This window comes from Peromyscus maniculatus, chromosome 19 (assembly GCF_049852395.1).
Source record: "Peromyscus maniculatus bairdii isolate BWxNUB_F1_BW_parent chromosome 19, HU_Pman_BW_mat_3.1, whole genome shotgun sequence".
NCBI lineage: Eukaryota > Metazoa > Chordata > Mammalia > Rodentia > Cricetidae > Peromyscus > Peromyscus maniculatus.
Genome location: NC_134870.1, coordinates 47367936 through 47383877, shown reverse-complemented (window position 1 = coordinate 47383877; position 15942 = coordinate 47367936). Strand labels below are relative to the sequence as shown.

The window sequence follows — 15942 nt, the reverse complement described above, 5'->3', positions numbered from 1 at the left end:
GGCCCTCCTCTTCCCGTTCTCTCTGTTTGGGACACCCCTAAGTTCACAGCAAAAATATACATCCAAAGGGGCCAGTAAGATGGCTCAGTGGGTCTAGGGACTTGTGGCAAAGCCTGTATGACCTGAGTTCAAATCCTGAGGATCTGCATGGTGGCAAGAGAGAACTGATTGCTACAAGTTTTCCTCAGATGTCCACAAGCATACTGTAGCACGTGTGCAAGCACCCACATGTGCTTGTGTGCACACTCACACACTTACACACACACACACACAAATAAAATATAATAATTAAAAAAATATACTCTTGAACTTAGAAGGGTAGTATTTTTATTTTTCAGTTCGATTATTTCATGTGAGTGTTTTGCCTGCATGTAGGTCTGTGTATCATATGCCTGTCTGTTGCCTGCAGAGGTCAGAAGAAGATGTCTTTGGAACTGGAGTAGCAGATAGTTGTGAGCCAACATTTGGGTGTTGGGAACTGAACCCAGGTCCTCTGAAAGAGTCTCTTTAGACTTCTACCTTTTTTTTTTTTTTTCAGACAGGGTTTCTCTGTCCTGGAACTCACTCTATAGACTAGGCTGGCTTTGAACTCACAGAGATCTGCCTGCCTCTGCCCCCTGAGTGCTGGGATTAAAAGGCGTGCGCCGCCGCCGCCGCCGCCGCCGCCGCCGCCGCCGCCGCCGCCGCTGCCACCACCACCACCACCAGGCGTCTACTTTATTTTTTAATTATGTGTATCTGTGTGTCTGTGCACATAAGTGCAGGTTTCTGCAGAAGACAGAGGTATCAGATCTCTCTAGAACCAGAGTTAGAGGTGGCTGTAAACCACCAGCCATAGGTGCTGAGAACTGAACTCCAGTCCTCCAGAAGGGCAGAATGTGTTCTTAACAGCCAGCCCATCTCTCCAGGCCCTCTACCTTACATTTTGAAGCAGGGTTTCTCACTGAGCCTGGAACCCACCAATGGGCTATAGTGGCTCCAAGATTCTGTCTCTACCTCCCCAACACTGGGATTACAGATGCACCCTGCGGCTTGTTTTCCATGTGAGTGCTCATTATCTGAACTCAGATTGTCTTGGTTGGGGTTTCTCTTGCTGTGAAGAGACACCATGACCACAGCAACTCTTATGAAGGAAAACATTTCATTGGGGCTGGCTTACAGTTTCAGAGTTCAGAGGTGTAGTTGGTTGTCATCATGGTAGGGAGCATGACGGCATTCAGACAGACATGGTACTAGAGAAATAGATGAGAGTTCTATATCTGTATCAACAGACAGGAAGAGAGAGTGATACTGGGCCAGTTTGAGCATCTGAAACCTCAAAGCCCACCCCCTCCCCCCAGTGACACACTTCCTCCAACAAGGCAACACCTCCTAAGTGCCACTCCCTATGAACCTATGGGACCATTTTTATTTAAATTACACAGATGTTCTTATGCTTTCATGGCAAGTAAAATGGAAATGGTACAAATGGATGCATCTCCCAGTCCCTTAAAATATTTTAATGCTAATGCTATATCAGCATTTATCTGAGTATATCAAAAGAATTGAAAACCATTTAGAACAGAATAGCAATCATAAATACTCGCTGTTTTCACGGGGGCATTAATTCTAGATCTGGATGTGTAGAAATTATTGTAACTATTGCCCAGAAACTGTCTTATTATTTTATAGTTACAACTTGTTTTTGATTAAAAAAATGATCTTATTTACAGAAAGGTTTAAGGGTATTTAAACTATTCTTGTCCACTTTATTCACCAAAATTGGCTTCAAACAACTTCAGGCTGTTTCCAGAACTTGAATTCTCTCTCAAAAGAAGAGGCATTGCCAACCCTGTGGCTATTTGATCAGGCTTGGAAAGTAACTCTGTGAGATGGATTTTCAAAAGATTTTGTGAAACTGTGGCATTCTTGCTCAAGTTCTTGGTGGTTCCGTTGGTGACTACTTTAAAACAGACAATATTTACATGCTGTTCAAACAAATCAGTCACAGCCATTTAGAAAAACATTCTAGAAACATCTGTGCAAAGAAGAACTGAACTATGGGATTTATTTTACTTTATTTTATTGAGATAGGGACTCTCTATGTAGCCCTGGCTGTCCTGGAACTTTCTTCATAGACCAGGCTGACCTCAAAGAGACAGAAATCTGCCAGACTCTCCCTTTAGAGTGCCGGGATAAAAGGCATGTGCTACTCTGTCTGGCTTCAACTTTAAAATAGGCTTTAAAATAGGGGATTTATGAATAACTACAGTGCACATCATAAAGCAGCAATGGAAAAATATTCACTTCTGTTCTGTCAGAGCAGAATGCAGGCAGATCTCTGAGTTCTCGGCCAGCCTGGTCAACATAGTGAGTTCCAGGACAGCCAGGGCTATGTAGAGAAACTCTGTCTCAAAAACAAAAAGCAAACAAAGGACAATGAAGTGAAAAATGGGACTGCTCAGTTGGGAACCTCCCCCTCCACCGGGCTCAGGAGTCCACCAGCTAAGGCCATGTGACAGCCATGCTCTAATGGTTTTGTTAGTGTTAGAACAGTGCAGTCACTGTGTGGGTGAATGACTATGCTGCGGAGAAACTTGTAAAGAGTGGGGTGTGATAGCAATGTCTGCCACTTACTAAGCTCTGTGCTCCAGATGTGTGTAATCACCCTTAAATCTCATGCAACCCCCAACCCAAGTGCAGAACTTCTATCTGATCGTGCATCACATGACGATGTTCTGGTCAGTGAAACACTACATAGATAACAGTGGCCCATGAGACTGTCAAGGATCTAGAGGGCTCGGGAGATGTCTCAGTGGTCAAAGCACTTTCATTCAAGTATTAGGACTGGAGTTCAGATCCTCAGGACCCATGGAAATGCTGAGAAAGTACGGTGGGTAGCCTGTTATTCCAGCCCCAGAGGACAGAGATAGGATCCTCAGCGCAAGCTGGCTGGAGAGGCTAGCAGTATTCGCAAGCTCTGGGTTTGATAGAGACCCCCAAATAAATAAGATGGAAGAATGACTGAGGATGATTCCAGACACCAACCTTGGGCCTCCACATGCACGGACACCCATGTGAATGTGCACTCACACACATGTGTTCACATGCCTGCAAATACGCACACACACATACACATGAGCACGGGAAAAAGAAAAAAATGCTGTAATGAGTTAAAATAATTCCTACTAACTAATTAAAATAATTCCTGTGACATTACAGCATTATAACATGGTATCATGATGTCCTCTGTTTATGGTGATGTTGGTACAGAGGAAATAATTGTAGGGCCAACTGTACAGAAGCATAGTAATATTATTATAAGGTACACAATGTTCGATAACGAAAACAAACTTTTAAAAAATATTTACTGCCATGCTTTTTATTCTCTCCAAATTTACTCATATATATATATAAAGATTACTGTCAATATGGCAGGTTACATCCTGTTTAACAAGTTCCTCGACTGCATCACTTTCTCTTGTGCTGGATTTAATCTTTTTCTGTCTCCTTCACTAAGGCCCTGGGGGGCAACAGATTAGACCATTACAAGAACAAGCAAAAGGCTGGGTGTGCCGCAGTCTGGCCTAAGTACACTCTCTGATGACCACACCAAGGCACAGTCCCCTAACAGCGCCATTTCTCCAAAAGTGTTCCCATCGTCGCACAACACAGGACTGGATGTCCACTCGTTTCAGGTGGACATCCAGTCCTGTGTTTCAGGTGGACATCCAGTCCTGTGTTGTGGAAAACAAAACACTGGATTATGGCCTCACATGACAACAGAATAAAAACATTTGCTTTACTCTGTTAGAAGAAGTGTGATACGCCCGAAGTTATGCCAAAGATCAGCCAGGCATTGGAGCGCCTTTTGTTGGATTTAACCCATGAAGAAAACCTGGAAGGTCAAGGCTACGGATTCACAAGAGGAAGTGTGCCATGGAGTCAGGGTGTGAGGATCTGGGTAAGAGCACAGGGCAACGGATGTGATAAAAATCAATCGCCAGCACTGACAGAAGCTGGGTGCCACAGAAACACAGCACATGTGAATTTCTGCATAGAAAACGCACTCCTCAGGGTCACATCCCAGCTCCTTGTATGCCACTGGAAGAATTTAAACCTTCTGAATTTTGACAATTTACTTACTAAGTATTACATCTTTCTCCCACCTCCACCCCATAGTACGTCCCAGGCCCTTAGCATATACCAACACAGCTACAGTTTATGAAGTGCTGGGTAACGTCAGCCCTGGGCCAAGCGCACCTCTTACGGTCCCCATTGAAACTTCAAAGTGAGCTGATACAACACAGGTGATGAAATGGAGGCCCAGCTGCTCGGTACTTCGCCAGGGCCTTTCTTGGGGAATCGGTCTTCTCAACTTCTCCAGATTATGACCCCCGGAAAGTCCTGACAGGAACCAGCTGTGATAAAGACACGCTGGCTCGCTGGCCCTCACTTTGGCTGACGGACTACTGAAACAATGGACTGCAAGAGATAGAATTTCCCTGGAATCCCGAGCTAGAGGAAGGTGTCTGAATCCCCGGGGCAGCCACGACGGGACCTTGTCTCCCAGAAAGATGTGCAGTTTTCAGACCACTGTGCGGGGGACAACGGGGTGTAGTGAGGGGGCCAGTGATGAGTAGGGCCACGGCTTAGATATGCAGAGTCTGAACCTTAAGCCTGAACCTCAGGCCAGGCATCCAAAAGTGGACTGGGGTGGTGGTGGTGTCCCTGGGGTCCTTTGTCTCTCTCCCTACCTTGGCAAATCTCCCTTTCCTGGTTTTCAGTATTAATTTGGCTCCCCCACCCCCACCCCACCCCCCTGGTTTTTCGAGACAGGGTTTCTCTGTGTAACAGCTCTAGCTGTCCTGGAACTCGCTCTGTAGATCAGGCTGGCCTTGAACTCACTGAGATCCGCCTGCGTCTGCCTCCCAAATGCTAAGAATAAAGGCGTGCGCCGCCGCCGCCGCCGCCGCCACCACCACCCAGCTTAATTTGGCTTTCTAAATTTAGCTTATCGAGAAGAGGTGACAGAGCCTGGCTTGTTAGCGCTACCAAGCCATAGACTCTGACCCTAACTGCAGTAACGATCTTTTGAACTCACACCCCCAACAAGAAACGACCCAGGGTATACAGATATATAAAATAGGCCTACAAGTGAAGCAGTGACTGATAATAAATCATAAAGAAATGTATTTTAAAACAATTTTTGCTATATGTATAATTTTACTATTTCTTAGTGATGGATGTGCTTGATTATTGTAACATAAAGAATTAAATTTTGGCTGAATATTTGATACAAGGGACATCTTATAGAGTTGATAGGCATCTTGATTTGATAATTGTCAATGCTGAGAATATTCCTTGGCACAAATTCAGCAGAAGTATGTTTGGGAGAATTTCAGACACTGTATTAATCCCAAACTAAAATTGGCTGAGCAATTTTTTTTTTTTTTAATATTTAAAATGTGTACATCGCATGCATGCAGTGCCCTTAGAAGCCGGAAGAGGGCGTCAGATTCCCCTTGAAACTCGGGTTACACATGGCTGTAAGCTGCCATGTGGGTGCTGGGAATCAAACACTGGACGAGCAGCCAGTGTCCTTGATACCTGGGCCATCTCTCTGTAGTGGGGCCCCAAAACAGCTTGACCACACAGCTGCCATGACAGGCTTAGAGGCCCAGACACAGCTTCTGTGACAGGCTTACTGGCAGGTAACACTCCTACCCAGGAAAAGCCTTACACTAATAACACCCAGGGAGGGCCTACTTCTAAGGGGAAGTACCTGACATCCTAAACATTCTAACCATTAGATAAGGTTAGATAAAATGGCCAGATGTCCCTGAGTCTCGCACACACCTGCTTCTATTTTACAGATACCCCTAAACAAATGTCAGTCAATCAGGGTCCTGAACCCTGGAAATCTCCTCACCCCAACCACTGCTATGATAATAACTCTATCCCACCCGAGCTCAGTGCTCTCTGCTCTCACCACTAAGTCAGACAGACAGAGGGACCAAGCTCAGAACTTGAAGATAAAGGCCCTTTGCTTTTACATATGGGATTCGGTCTTTGTGGTGGTCTTTTGGGGGTCCCCGGGATCTGGGCATAACACTCTCCAAGTCAGCAACTTAAAAACAGCAATTTACAAAAACCAAACATTCTAACATTATAATCCAGAGATATACTGATTTGACACAGGGCGGGGAATGATGACAGGAAAATATTAAAAAGTCTGTTATCCATAATTAATCCACAATTAAACTGTAACATCCCTGTAAGAGCAGCACACTTTGTATGTGCGGTGAAAACACCACAGTTTTTAACTGAGAACAGTCTGGGACCTGGGGTGGCGTTTCAGGCAGTGTTTGCTGGCATGATGTGGCGAGACAGTATGCACCCTACAACGTCTACATGCTCTGTGCTCAGAATCAGGGCAGTACAAAAACCCACAATGCAACAAACATGGCAAGGAAGACCTGAGGTTCACTATGTGTTTGATTTTGAATTACCTGTGGTCATTTCATTCAGAAACCCGTGACTGCTGCCAAATTTTTCTTGACTCCCACATTCAGTAATATATCCCATATGTGGATTGCATCCCACAGTTTAAACAGTCAGGCTCCAAGAAGACCCAAAATCTCAACTCTTGATTCTCTGGATAAACCAGCAATTTCCTGTGATATTAACCCAGCCATAGAGCTGATTTGGTTCACTACAGTTATTTTCAAACACTTTCAAACCAGAACATGTGTATCTTTATCATTCAGTGTCTCACCACTGAGGACTGCCTTCCAACGTACTTTTTGCATTTTTTAATATACTATAATGTTTAATTCCTACCCCAAAGTTTAAACTAGCCACTGAACTGGGGTTGTCGAATTTGATGACTTAGAGATAGATGAACACACACACACACACACACACACACACACACACACGGACAGAAGCATAACATATAATAGGTTCTTGTACTGACTGGGAACTTCGAAAGTTCGAAGTGAAGCACTAGAGAAATCCAGTTGCACTTGGTTAGGACTGACTTTCTTCTCTTGTTTCCAATTCAGGACCACTCACTCACTTTTGACTTTGACCGTCAAGTACACCCAACACGGCACACCCAAACATTCTCTTACGTAGCTTTAAAAAGCTTGACAGAGCTGGCGGGGTAGCTCAGCTTGTAGTCTGCTGTCAAGGCTTTATTTCCAGGACGCCATGAAGGTGGACAGAGAAAAATCAACTCCGTGAAGTTTCCCTCTGACTCCATACACATCTCTCTCTCTCTCTCTCTCTCTCTCTCTCTCTCTCTCTCTCTCTCTCTCTCTCTCTCTCTCTCTCTCACACACACACACACACACACACACACACACAAATGTAATAAAAGGAAAATTTAAAAATCATGAAAAGCTTAACTGAGGACTGGTGAGATGGTTGGGCATGGTTCTTGCCATCAAACTGAGGGCCTGAGTTCGATCCCTAAGGATCTACATGGTAGGAGAGAACCAACTCCTCTGACCTGCACCCCTGCACACACACACACACACACACACACACACACACACACACACACACACACACACACACACATTAAGTTTTAAATGTAATGAAAAAATTTAAAGCCCAGGAAAGCTTTATGGGCAACTTTTACTGCAAGTTACTCATTTTTACTTAAACTTGAAATATTTTTAAGATTTCATTTTATTTATGTATGAGTGTTTATCTGCACATATATAGATAGATATGCACCTATCTATCTGTCCATATATGCATATGTATAACACGTATGTGCCTGGTGCTTTCAGAGGCCAAAAGAGGACAAGAGACTCCCTGGAAATGGAGTTACTAAATGGGTGCTAGGAATTAAACCCAGGTCCTCTGGAAGAGCAGCAAATACTCATAACTTTTGAGCCATCCCTCCAGCCCCTTGAACTTGAATTTAAAGTAAAAAAAAAAGTGTCCCCAAAATAACTACTGAAAATACCAGAAAGCATCCTTTGAAGGCAATGTTTCTATCATATAACCCATTCTCCTGTTCTACTTACACATGGAGTTAAATAGATTTCTATAGTCTTATTTGTTTATTTATTTATTTATTTTTGGTGTGTGTGGGGGTGTCAAATCCAGGACCTTATGCATGTAGGGTAAGCCCTTGCTCATTGAGCCTAAATTAAAATCCGTATGTCTCAGGTTATTAAAGTTCAGATTTAAAAAGACAAATTGCATTAAAATGTATATTGCAAATGTAGTTCATTATTCATTATTCAGGATATGATACAAAATAACATTTGCTGAGAAATATATCTTTAGTTCTAGCCATTTGTTGAAACTCAGTAATAGTACCTTGACCACTACTAAATCAGATCTATAATTTTAAGGAGCGAGTCATTTGATAATTTGTCAAAAAAAAAAATGCTGAGCTATATGTGAACTGTTCATGTCATGGTGCATGGAAAATCAGAATGAAAAATGTAATAAAAATAGTGAAAGCCAAGATAATAAAATATACAGTTAAATTATCTATTTTGGGTCAAAAAAGGGAAAACTGCACTTTTAAAAGTATCTTTTTAAAAATTAATTTTTTAAAAAGAATTTATTTATTTATTATGTATACAGTGTTCTGTCTGCATGTATCCCTGCAAGCCAGAAGAGGGCGCCAGATCTCATTACAGATGATTGTGAGCCACCATGTGAGTGCTGGGAATTGAACTCTCAGGACCTCTGGAAGAACAGCCAGTGTTCTTAACCTCTGAGCCATCTCTCCAGCCCTTAAAAATCATTTTTAATTGTGTGTGTCTGTGTGTGGGCATGCTCATAAGTGTGAGAGGAACTGCAGAGATCAGAAGCATCCCATGCCACTGGGGCTGGAGTTACAGGCAGTCGTGAGCTGCCTGAGGTAGGGCGCCAGAAATCAAGCCGGGGGTCCTTTGGAAGAGTGGCATGTACTCGTAACTACTACCGAGGCATCGCTCCAGCCCCAGGTTCACTGCCTGCTAACGTCAGACATGCAGCTTGGTGAGAAGAGAGTCAATTGCCTCAATGTCTAGCACAATGACCCCAAAAGCAGTAGCTACAGGCAAGCAAATGTCCCTAAAAATAGCTGACAGAAAGTGTGATTCAGACACTGAACATGTGGCGCTCCCCCTGACACAGTCAGGCTGAATGCAGGTAGGAGCTTGCCAGATTTCTTAATTAGGGAGCCACGGGTCTCCACCTCCCTAGCTCACCAGCAAACCATTCTTAAAAGTCACCATTTGTAGGTCACCTTGGATAAACTCCTGAGAAATTTAGTGTGTGTGTACGGGGGGGGGGGGGGGGCAGGAATGTAATTAGTTTATAACTCTTTCCCACTTAGGGTAAAGATACCCAAGAGCATCTAGTGGGTAGTGTGTGGGTTGAGATATGCCAGCAATTGACGGCAGCCCTTGGTACAAACTAACCCTTCAATAACAATGAATAATTATTATGACGGCAACACTAAATTCCAACAACTGACGACATCTATACAACGTGAGCACTGATAAGGAAGGAGGGGCCGTGTGTGGCTAGTGATAGGCAGAAGGCTGTACATGAAGGAAAATTGGAGTTGATGTCTAGAGATAAAAGAGAAAGGAGAGAAAAAACTCTGTGTAAAGGAGCAGAGGTGAGCAGAGGGAGCTGGATTGGAGACAACTCAACTCTATTCTTTCTCTATAGTGTCTCATCCGTCAGTTTTGTAAGAATATTTTCAAAATTTAATTTCTCTATTAATATTTCTGGTGCTGGGCCTCGCACAGGCTATTCCAGCAGCCTACTTTTGAGCTAACATTATCCTGATTTTTAAATTAGCAGTTTAAATGTATTTATTTTTATTTTATGTGTATGGCATATGAGTGTTTTGCCTGCATGCATGTAATTGCACTGTGCATGTGTCTAGTGCCCTTGGAGGCCAGAAGAGGGCATCAGACCTTCTGGAACTGGAGTTATGGATGGTTGCAAGCTACCATGGAGGTGCTGGGAACCAAACCTGGGTTCTCTGCAAAAGCAGCCAGTGCTCTTTTTTTTTTTTTTTTTTTTTTTTGTTTGTTTGTTTGTTTTTGGAGACAGGGTTTCTCTGTGTAGTTTTGCGCCTTTTCTGGAACTCACTTGGTAGCCCAGGCTGGCCTCGAGCTCACAGAGATCCGCCTGGCTCTGCCTCCTGAGTGCTGGGATTAAAGGCGTGTGCCACCGCCACCCAGCGCAGCCAGTGCTCTTAATCATCTCTCCAGCCCCCTTCATCAACACTTTACATGACTACATATATTTTGGGGGCACACACACACACACACACAGAGTGAAATGAGTAAATCAAACTGCTTAACATATTTTGTACCTAACTACTTATCATTTTTTAGGAGGACATTTGATATTTTTCTACTTTGAAATATACATTATTTATGTCACTTTAGTTACTTTGCTACACAACATATCTGACATTTATTCTTGACATCTATCTGACATTCTGTCCTCTTTATTACAAATTACATTCACTTTGTGCATGTGTGCACCACGGCACATGTGGAGGCCACAGGGCAACTTTTGGGAGGCAGTCATCTCTTTCTACTATTTGGGACCCAGGGATCCAACTCAGATCATCAGCTGACTTTACACTCTGCGCTATCTCATCAGCCCTGAAACTCTGTGGCCTGATCAACAACTCCTCATTCCTTCCCACTCTGTACTCTGGCTAACTATCATTCTACTTCTATGACATCATGCAGTATTTGTCATTCTGAGCTTGGCTTATTTCCCTTAGCATAATGTCTTCTTGGTTAATCCATGTCCCAAATGACAGGATTTCCTGCCTTTTTGAAGCCAAATAGCATCTCTATACCACATTTTCCACTGTGCATATGGACTAGATTTTCTTCATCCCTTCATTCATTAATAGATAAAGGCTGATTCTATGGCTTAACTGTTGTAATTTGGGTATGGACATGGTGGTGGTCAGTGTTTCCTCTTTAATACAGGGCTGCTAGTGTGACTACCTCACTGTCCGTGATATACAGGTGGCTAATATTTGGAAAGGAGGTTGAGATGGTCTATGCGCATCCAGAATTAGAAGGACCTTAAAAGTTCGGCAGAAAACTCTGTGTTTTAGAGTAGGCTATGGAGAGCCACTCTGGCGTACAGACTCTGGAACTGAGGCCCAGGGATAAACTACCATCCCGTGTTTCTATCTAGAGAGGGAGGATGTGGGCTGGAATCGGAGCTGCTGTTGTATTAATTTTGTTTAGCTTCTCAGAGCTTCAACGCTCTTATTTGTAAAATGGAGTTATAATGATGCCCGTCTCATTCTGTGTGCAAATGAGTGTGAAGTGTGAGAGTGTGAGAGCATCTTCCCTCTCACATAGCAAGCATTCTCAACAATGCCCACTATTATGACCTAGGAGGCTAGGCTCTGGGTCAGAAGGCGGTGTGCTTAGGATGCCATTCTAGTACCTTCCCACAAATGTTTACCGAGACACTTGGAAGCCCACAGAAGGAAGCATAAACATCTGGTAAGCTAAAATGATTCCAAGGGACATTATCACACTAGTACACCCACAACAACACTCCCTTCTTTAAGTAACTCTTATCCTGACACCAGAGCAAGAGTTGAAGAACTCAAAAGAAAATGTCTTAAAATCTAGATGGAAACAAAAGTGACTCTGGCAGGCTTAGAAAGTGCTGCCTTGTAGGGACAAAGAAGTTAGCAAATTCTGCCACATTTTACCAAAGATGGCAAGAGTTAAGACATCTCAACTACACGGAAGATCCAGTTAGAGGTCAAACTTTTTACAGTACCTTGTCCACGTAACGTGGCAATGGCCACATTTGAGTCTTGCCCATCCTACCGCTCTTCCGAGTTCCAGAAGGACAGATGCAAAACCACGCTTATCTTTGAACTGACCACATGATTGGACAAGTAGGTACTGCAGTACTTGTTAACCGAAATGAATTTGTGAAATGGATTGTTCCAAATGAAAGGCTTGTATCCGAGCTATGAGCTTCGGTATAGTCAGGCTTATTGTTTTCTATAAAAGCATTTCCATAATATCTAAGTGTTGAATGAACAAAACGTGTACCGATGCTGTGGTAGAGTTTCCAATCAATCCGAAGCACAGTCTTATCCTCGGATCTAGACACCCGGGACATGGAGATTTCAAAGCTTGGCAGCTGTTCAGTAGACTTGAGTCATTATTCTTTGTGTAACTGGAAGTAGACTGCCTTGGGTCAATCTTGGACTAGGAATTCCAAGACCCAGGTTCCCTAGTCCCCTTTGCCACTCAACACTCTAGTCACAATGTCTATATCGCGGTGAAAGGATTCTCCATACTGAGTTTTCTTTGGAGAAGTAAAGTATACATAAACATGATAAACAGGGTTACTTAATAGTCCATCTTTTTCTTAGATCTGAGTTCTTTATTTACTTTTGGGGTTTTTGAGACAGGGTTTTTCTATATAGCCCTGGCTGTCCTGGAACTTGCTATGTAGATCAGGCTGTCTTCGAACTCATGGAGATTCCCCTGCCTCTGCCTCCAGAGTGCTGGAATTGAAGGCATGTATCATCACACCCGGTCATAGATCTGAATTATTATTATACAGTTAGTATTTTATTTGGGGGTGAGAAAAAAACACATTTTTGGGGGGTTTTAGTTCTGGCACCGTTTTCTCTTCATCAAAACAAGTAGGAACTATACCACTTCTCGACCTTTCCAGTAAGATCAAGTGCAGGATGAGGAACCTTAGCTTAAGCTACTGGACACTGGATGGCAAAGAAAAGAGAGGTCAGGGGAACAGAGACCTAGGAGACAGAATGGCCACAGCCTTGAAACCACAGACCATAGCGGCTAACAGCTCTTCTCCCCAAATTTCCATGTAAACTCAAATAACAGAATCCGGAGCAGTGGAATGCTGAGACCCTTTAATACAGTTCCTCATGTTATGGTGACCCCCAACCACAAAATTATTTTCATCGCTACTTCGTAACTATAATTTTGCTACTGTTAGGAATCGTAATGTAAATGGCTGTGTTTTCTGGTGGTTTTAGGCAACCCCTGTGAAAGGGTCACTCGACCTCCAGAGGGGTCATGGCCCACAGGCTGAGAAATGCTGATCTAGAGCCTGTAGTCATGCTTGAAAGCCCTCGCGTGCAACAGGGCTGTGATTCACAAACAGAACACCAGCAACAACAAACACCTACATGATGGTCATACGGGTTGAGTCTTCACTCTTAGAAATTATCATTGATAGTAGTATCAATAAAACATTCCAGGCTCACCAACAACTTAATAGTGTGAAATAAAATTGGGCTTATTTAGATATTGATTTGTGCCATTAGTTAATGTTGCAGTGATAACGTTCTGACACACTATGGTGATAGAGTAAATCAGTCAAGGATTATTTTTTTCTTTTAAAAAGAGGAACAAGAATAATAATCATTTAAAAGAACCACACCTCTAGATTGTTAAACAAGCATTCAAAGTAGCACCGGAAAGGAAAGAGAGTAACCTTACAGGGCGTAAATCCTGGTGAAGGAAATATCTGTTCTCAGTGCAAAGGATTTACAGGTCAGATAATGTTCAAATCCAATATGCACGGAAATGCTTTAAGAGTACAGACACAGCAGCTTTTGAAGTGTTCTTGTCTTAGTACATATTTCAGTGTTCCTTCACGCTACTGTAAATGGTGTGTGTGTGTGTGTGTGTGTGTGTGTGTGTGTGTGTGTGTGTGTGTGTAAGGGCACACAGACTTGGAAGGAAAGTATACTTGTTTCCAACGACTTCTCTCTTAGGTGGAAACAGTGAAGAGGAACTCTGAGAGCCAGCCACGAGCTCTAAATCAAATAAAGTACACATTATTGTGAAAGCGATCAACACATGGCATCCAATAGCCAGAGACCTGGATCTTCCCAGAGATCAATCACAAATGGAGGAACTGAAGCAAATTTTAGCAAGGGTTCTTGACATGACGCCGAGATTTGAGGAGTTTCCCCAGATCTCTTTTGGGAATTAGAAAACATCAATCATACTTTCGGACCCAATAATTCTCATCACCACCGGATCGCAAAATAGACAATGCATCTTTAATGAGGGAAGGCAGGGAGAAAGGGAAGAAAAGAGCTGGAGAAGGGGGAGGGAGGAAGAGAATGAGACAGAGACAGACAGACAGACAGACAGACAGAGACAGAGGCAAGCGGTCTCCACAGAAGTTTAGAAAGCCTTTCCCATCGGAACGCAAGCTAGCAGTTGAGGTCACTTACTGGACTGGGCCAACTTTGCCTTCTCTCTTGCCGAGCACTTTGGCGGGCTTGGCGTCCTCCACCTCTTGCTGGAGCTCAGTCATCGGGGCCGCGTCCCGGGCGTACCCCAGGACTTGGCTCCCTACTCGGGGGCACCCCGCTCCCGGCCCTCTGACGCCTTAGCCCTACGCATCCAGGCGGCCGAGCTCCGGGGCCGCCAACCTGGACACGTTGGAGCCGGCGCGATTGGTCCGAGCCCGGCTGGAAGAGCCCAGAGGGAGGGAAGAGGAGGGTCGAAGCAAAGTGACAGCCCTTTTCCCCAACCCAGGAGGCAGAGGGAGAGCAAATGGAAACCTGTTGAACTCGTCTTTCTGGGAGAGGACGCTAATTGGCCAAGCAGGTGAAACATTTGCCTAACCAGACAATGCAGTAGCCGCCTGCCGCTCTGGGTCTTCTCCCCCCCACCCCAGGCTAATCTGGGGCGGGGGTGGGGTCGGGTGGGGGATGGGGGTGAGGGTGGACTGGGCAGGAAGTGGACCGCACTGAGTGGTGCTAGCTCACATCAGTGCCCTGCGGGCCAGCCCACTGCCTCGCCTAAATTATCCACACAGGGTAATCTCACTGGGGACAGTCTCTCTGTGCTAACAATAGAGCCCCTCGGTTTGTCAGGAGGGAACAAAAATAATAAGTAGTCACTTTTTAAAACCCCGTCTAGTTTCTTCAGTGGGTAAGAGATGGGAGAGGCAGCGATACAACCTTCGAAACTTCCCTAACAATCTTGGTGGGTACGGTTTGGCGGAAGGACATTCCATGATCATGTGTACATCTTCTATAAGTAGATGGGTTTTTGTTGTTGTTGTTGTTTTGTTTTTTGGAGACAGGGTTTCTCTGTGTAGTTTTGGTGCCTGTCCTGGATCTCACTCTGTAGACCAGGCTGGCCTCGAACTCACAAAGATCTGCCTGCCTCTGCCTCACGCGTGGTGGGATTAAAGGCGTGTGCCACCACCGACCAGCACAGCAGATGTGTTTTTATGTATATACGGATGGACATTTGGGGGCGTCCCACCTTCCGCGGTTCTGAATGATGCTGACTATGAACCGGTGGCCGAGTGTCTGTTCAAGTCCCTGTGGTTCTATTTCTTCGGATGCTTATCTAAAAGTAGACATGCTGAGTCACATGGTTCCATGTGTTTAACGTTCCCTTTTGATGGATGAATAGGGTAAGTATTCAGGTACACCCTTACAGCTGAATTAAAGAGCGCTAAAATACTCTAGCTTCTCAGATTAGGACTTCAGTGGTGTGGCTGTAAGTGAGGCAGAGCTAGGGGAGGTCATAGAGGTGGGGCTTGTGGGTCAAGTACCAGGAGTAAGGAACCTGGGTTGTTTTTACTTGCTAAGTTTTAATTACATCACCAAACGCTAATTGTTTATTCTTTCAGTTATTGTTTTTTTTTTATTTTATAAATTTTATTACAAAAAAGGCAAATAGGTGAAAACGTCCCACACAAAAATTAACCAGAACCAAAGTCTATACAGCTCAGTGAACTTCTCTGCCGTTAAAATTGGCATTCCGGCTGAGCAGTAGTAGGGTACCTCTCGGCATTCGGGAGGCAGAAGCAGTCAGATCTCTGAGTTCGAAGCCGGCCTGGTCTACAGAGAGTTCCAGGACAGCTAGGGTGACACAGAGAAACCTTTTCTAGAACAAACAAATAAGCAAATTGGCA

At 44.1% G+C, this 15942-nt stretch overlaps 1 protein-coding gene and 1 long non-coding RNA gene across 5 annotated transcripts in view; one reads left to right on the top strand and one right to left on the bottom strand.

Moving 5' to 3' along the window:
* Gramd2b (GRAM domain containing 2B) overlaps nt 1-15942 on the bottom strand; it is a 111306-nt gene that overhangs the window by 58173 nt on the left and 37191 nt on the right. The window contains exon 1 of one of the 3 annotated variants that reach the window (XM_076555277.1): nt 14240-14374. The exons of the other annotated variants lie outside the window; for them this stretch is intronic. Coding sequence (XP_076411392.1) covers nt 14240-14322 — 83 coding nt within the window. The 5' untranslated portion in view covers nt 14323-14374. Of the gene's footprint in view, nt 1-14239; nt 14375-15942 lie in introns of those variants that run through there. 3 annotated transcript variants of the gene reach the window in all.
* LOC107399619 (uncharacterized) overlaps nt 14520-15942 on the top strand; it is a 51494-nt gene continuing 50071 nt past the window's right edge. For both annotated transcript variants that reach the window (XR_013046104.1, XR_013046105.1), the window contains exon 1: nt 14520-14618. This is a non-coding gene — a long non-coding RNA (uncharacterized LOC107399619). The remainder of the gene's footprint in view (nt 14619-15942) is intronic.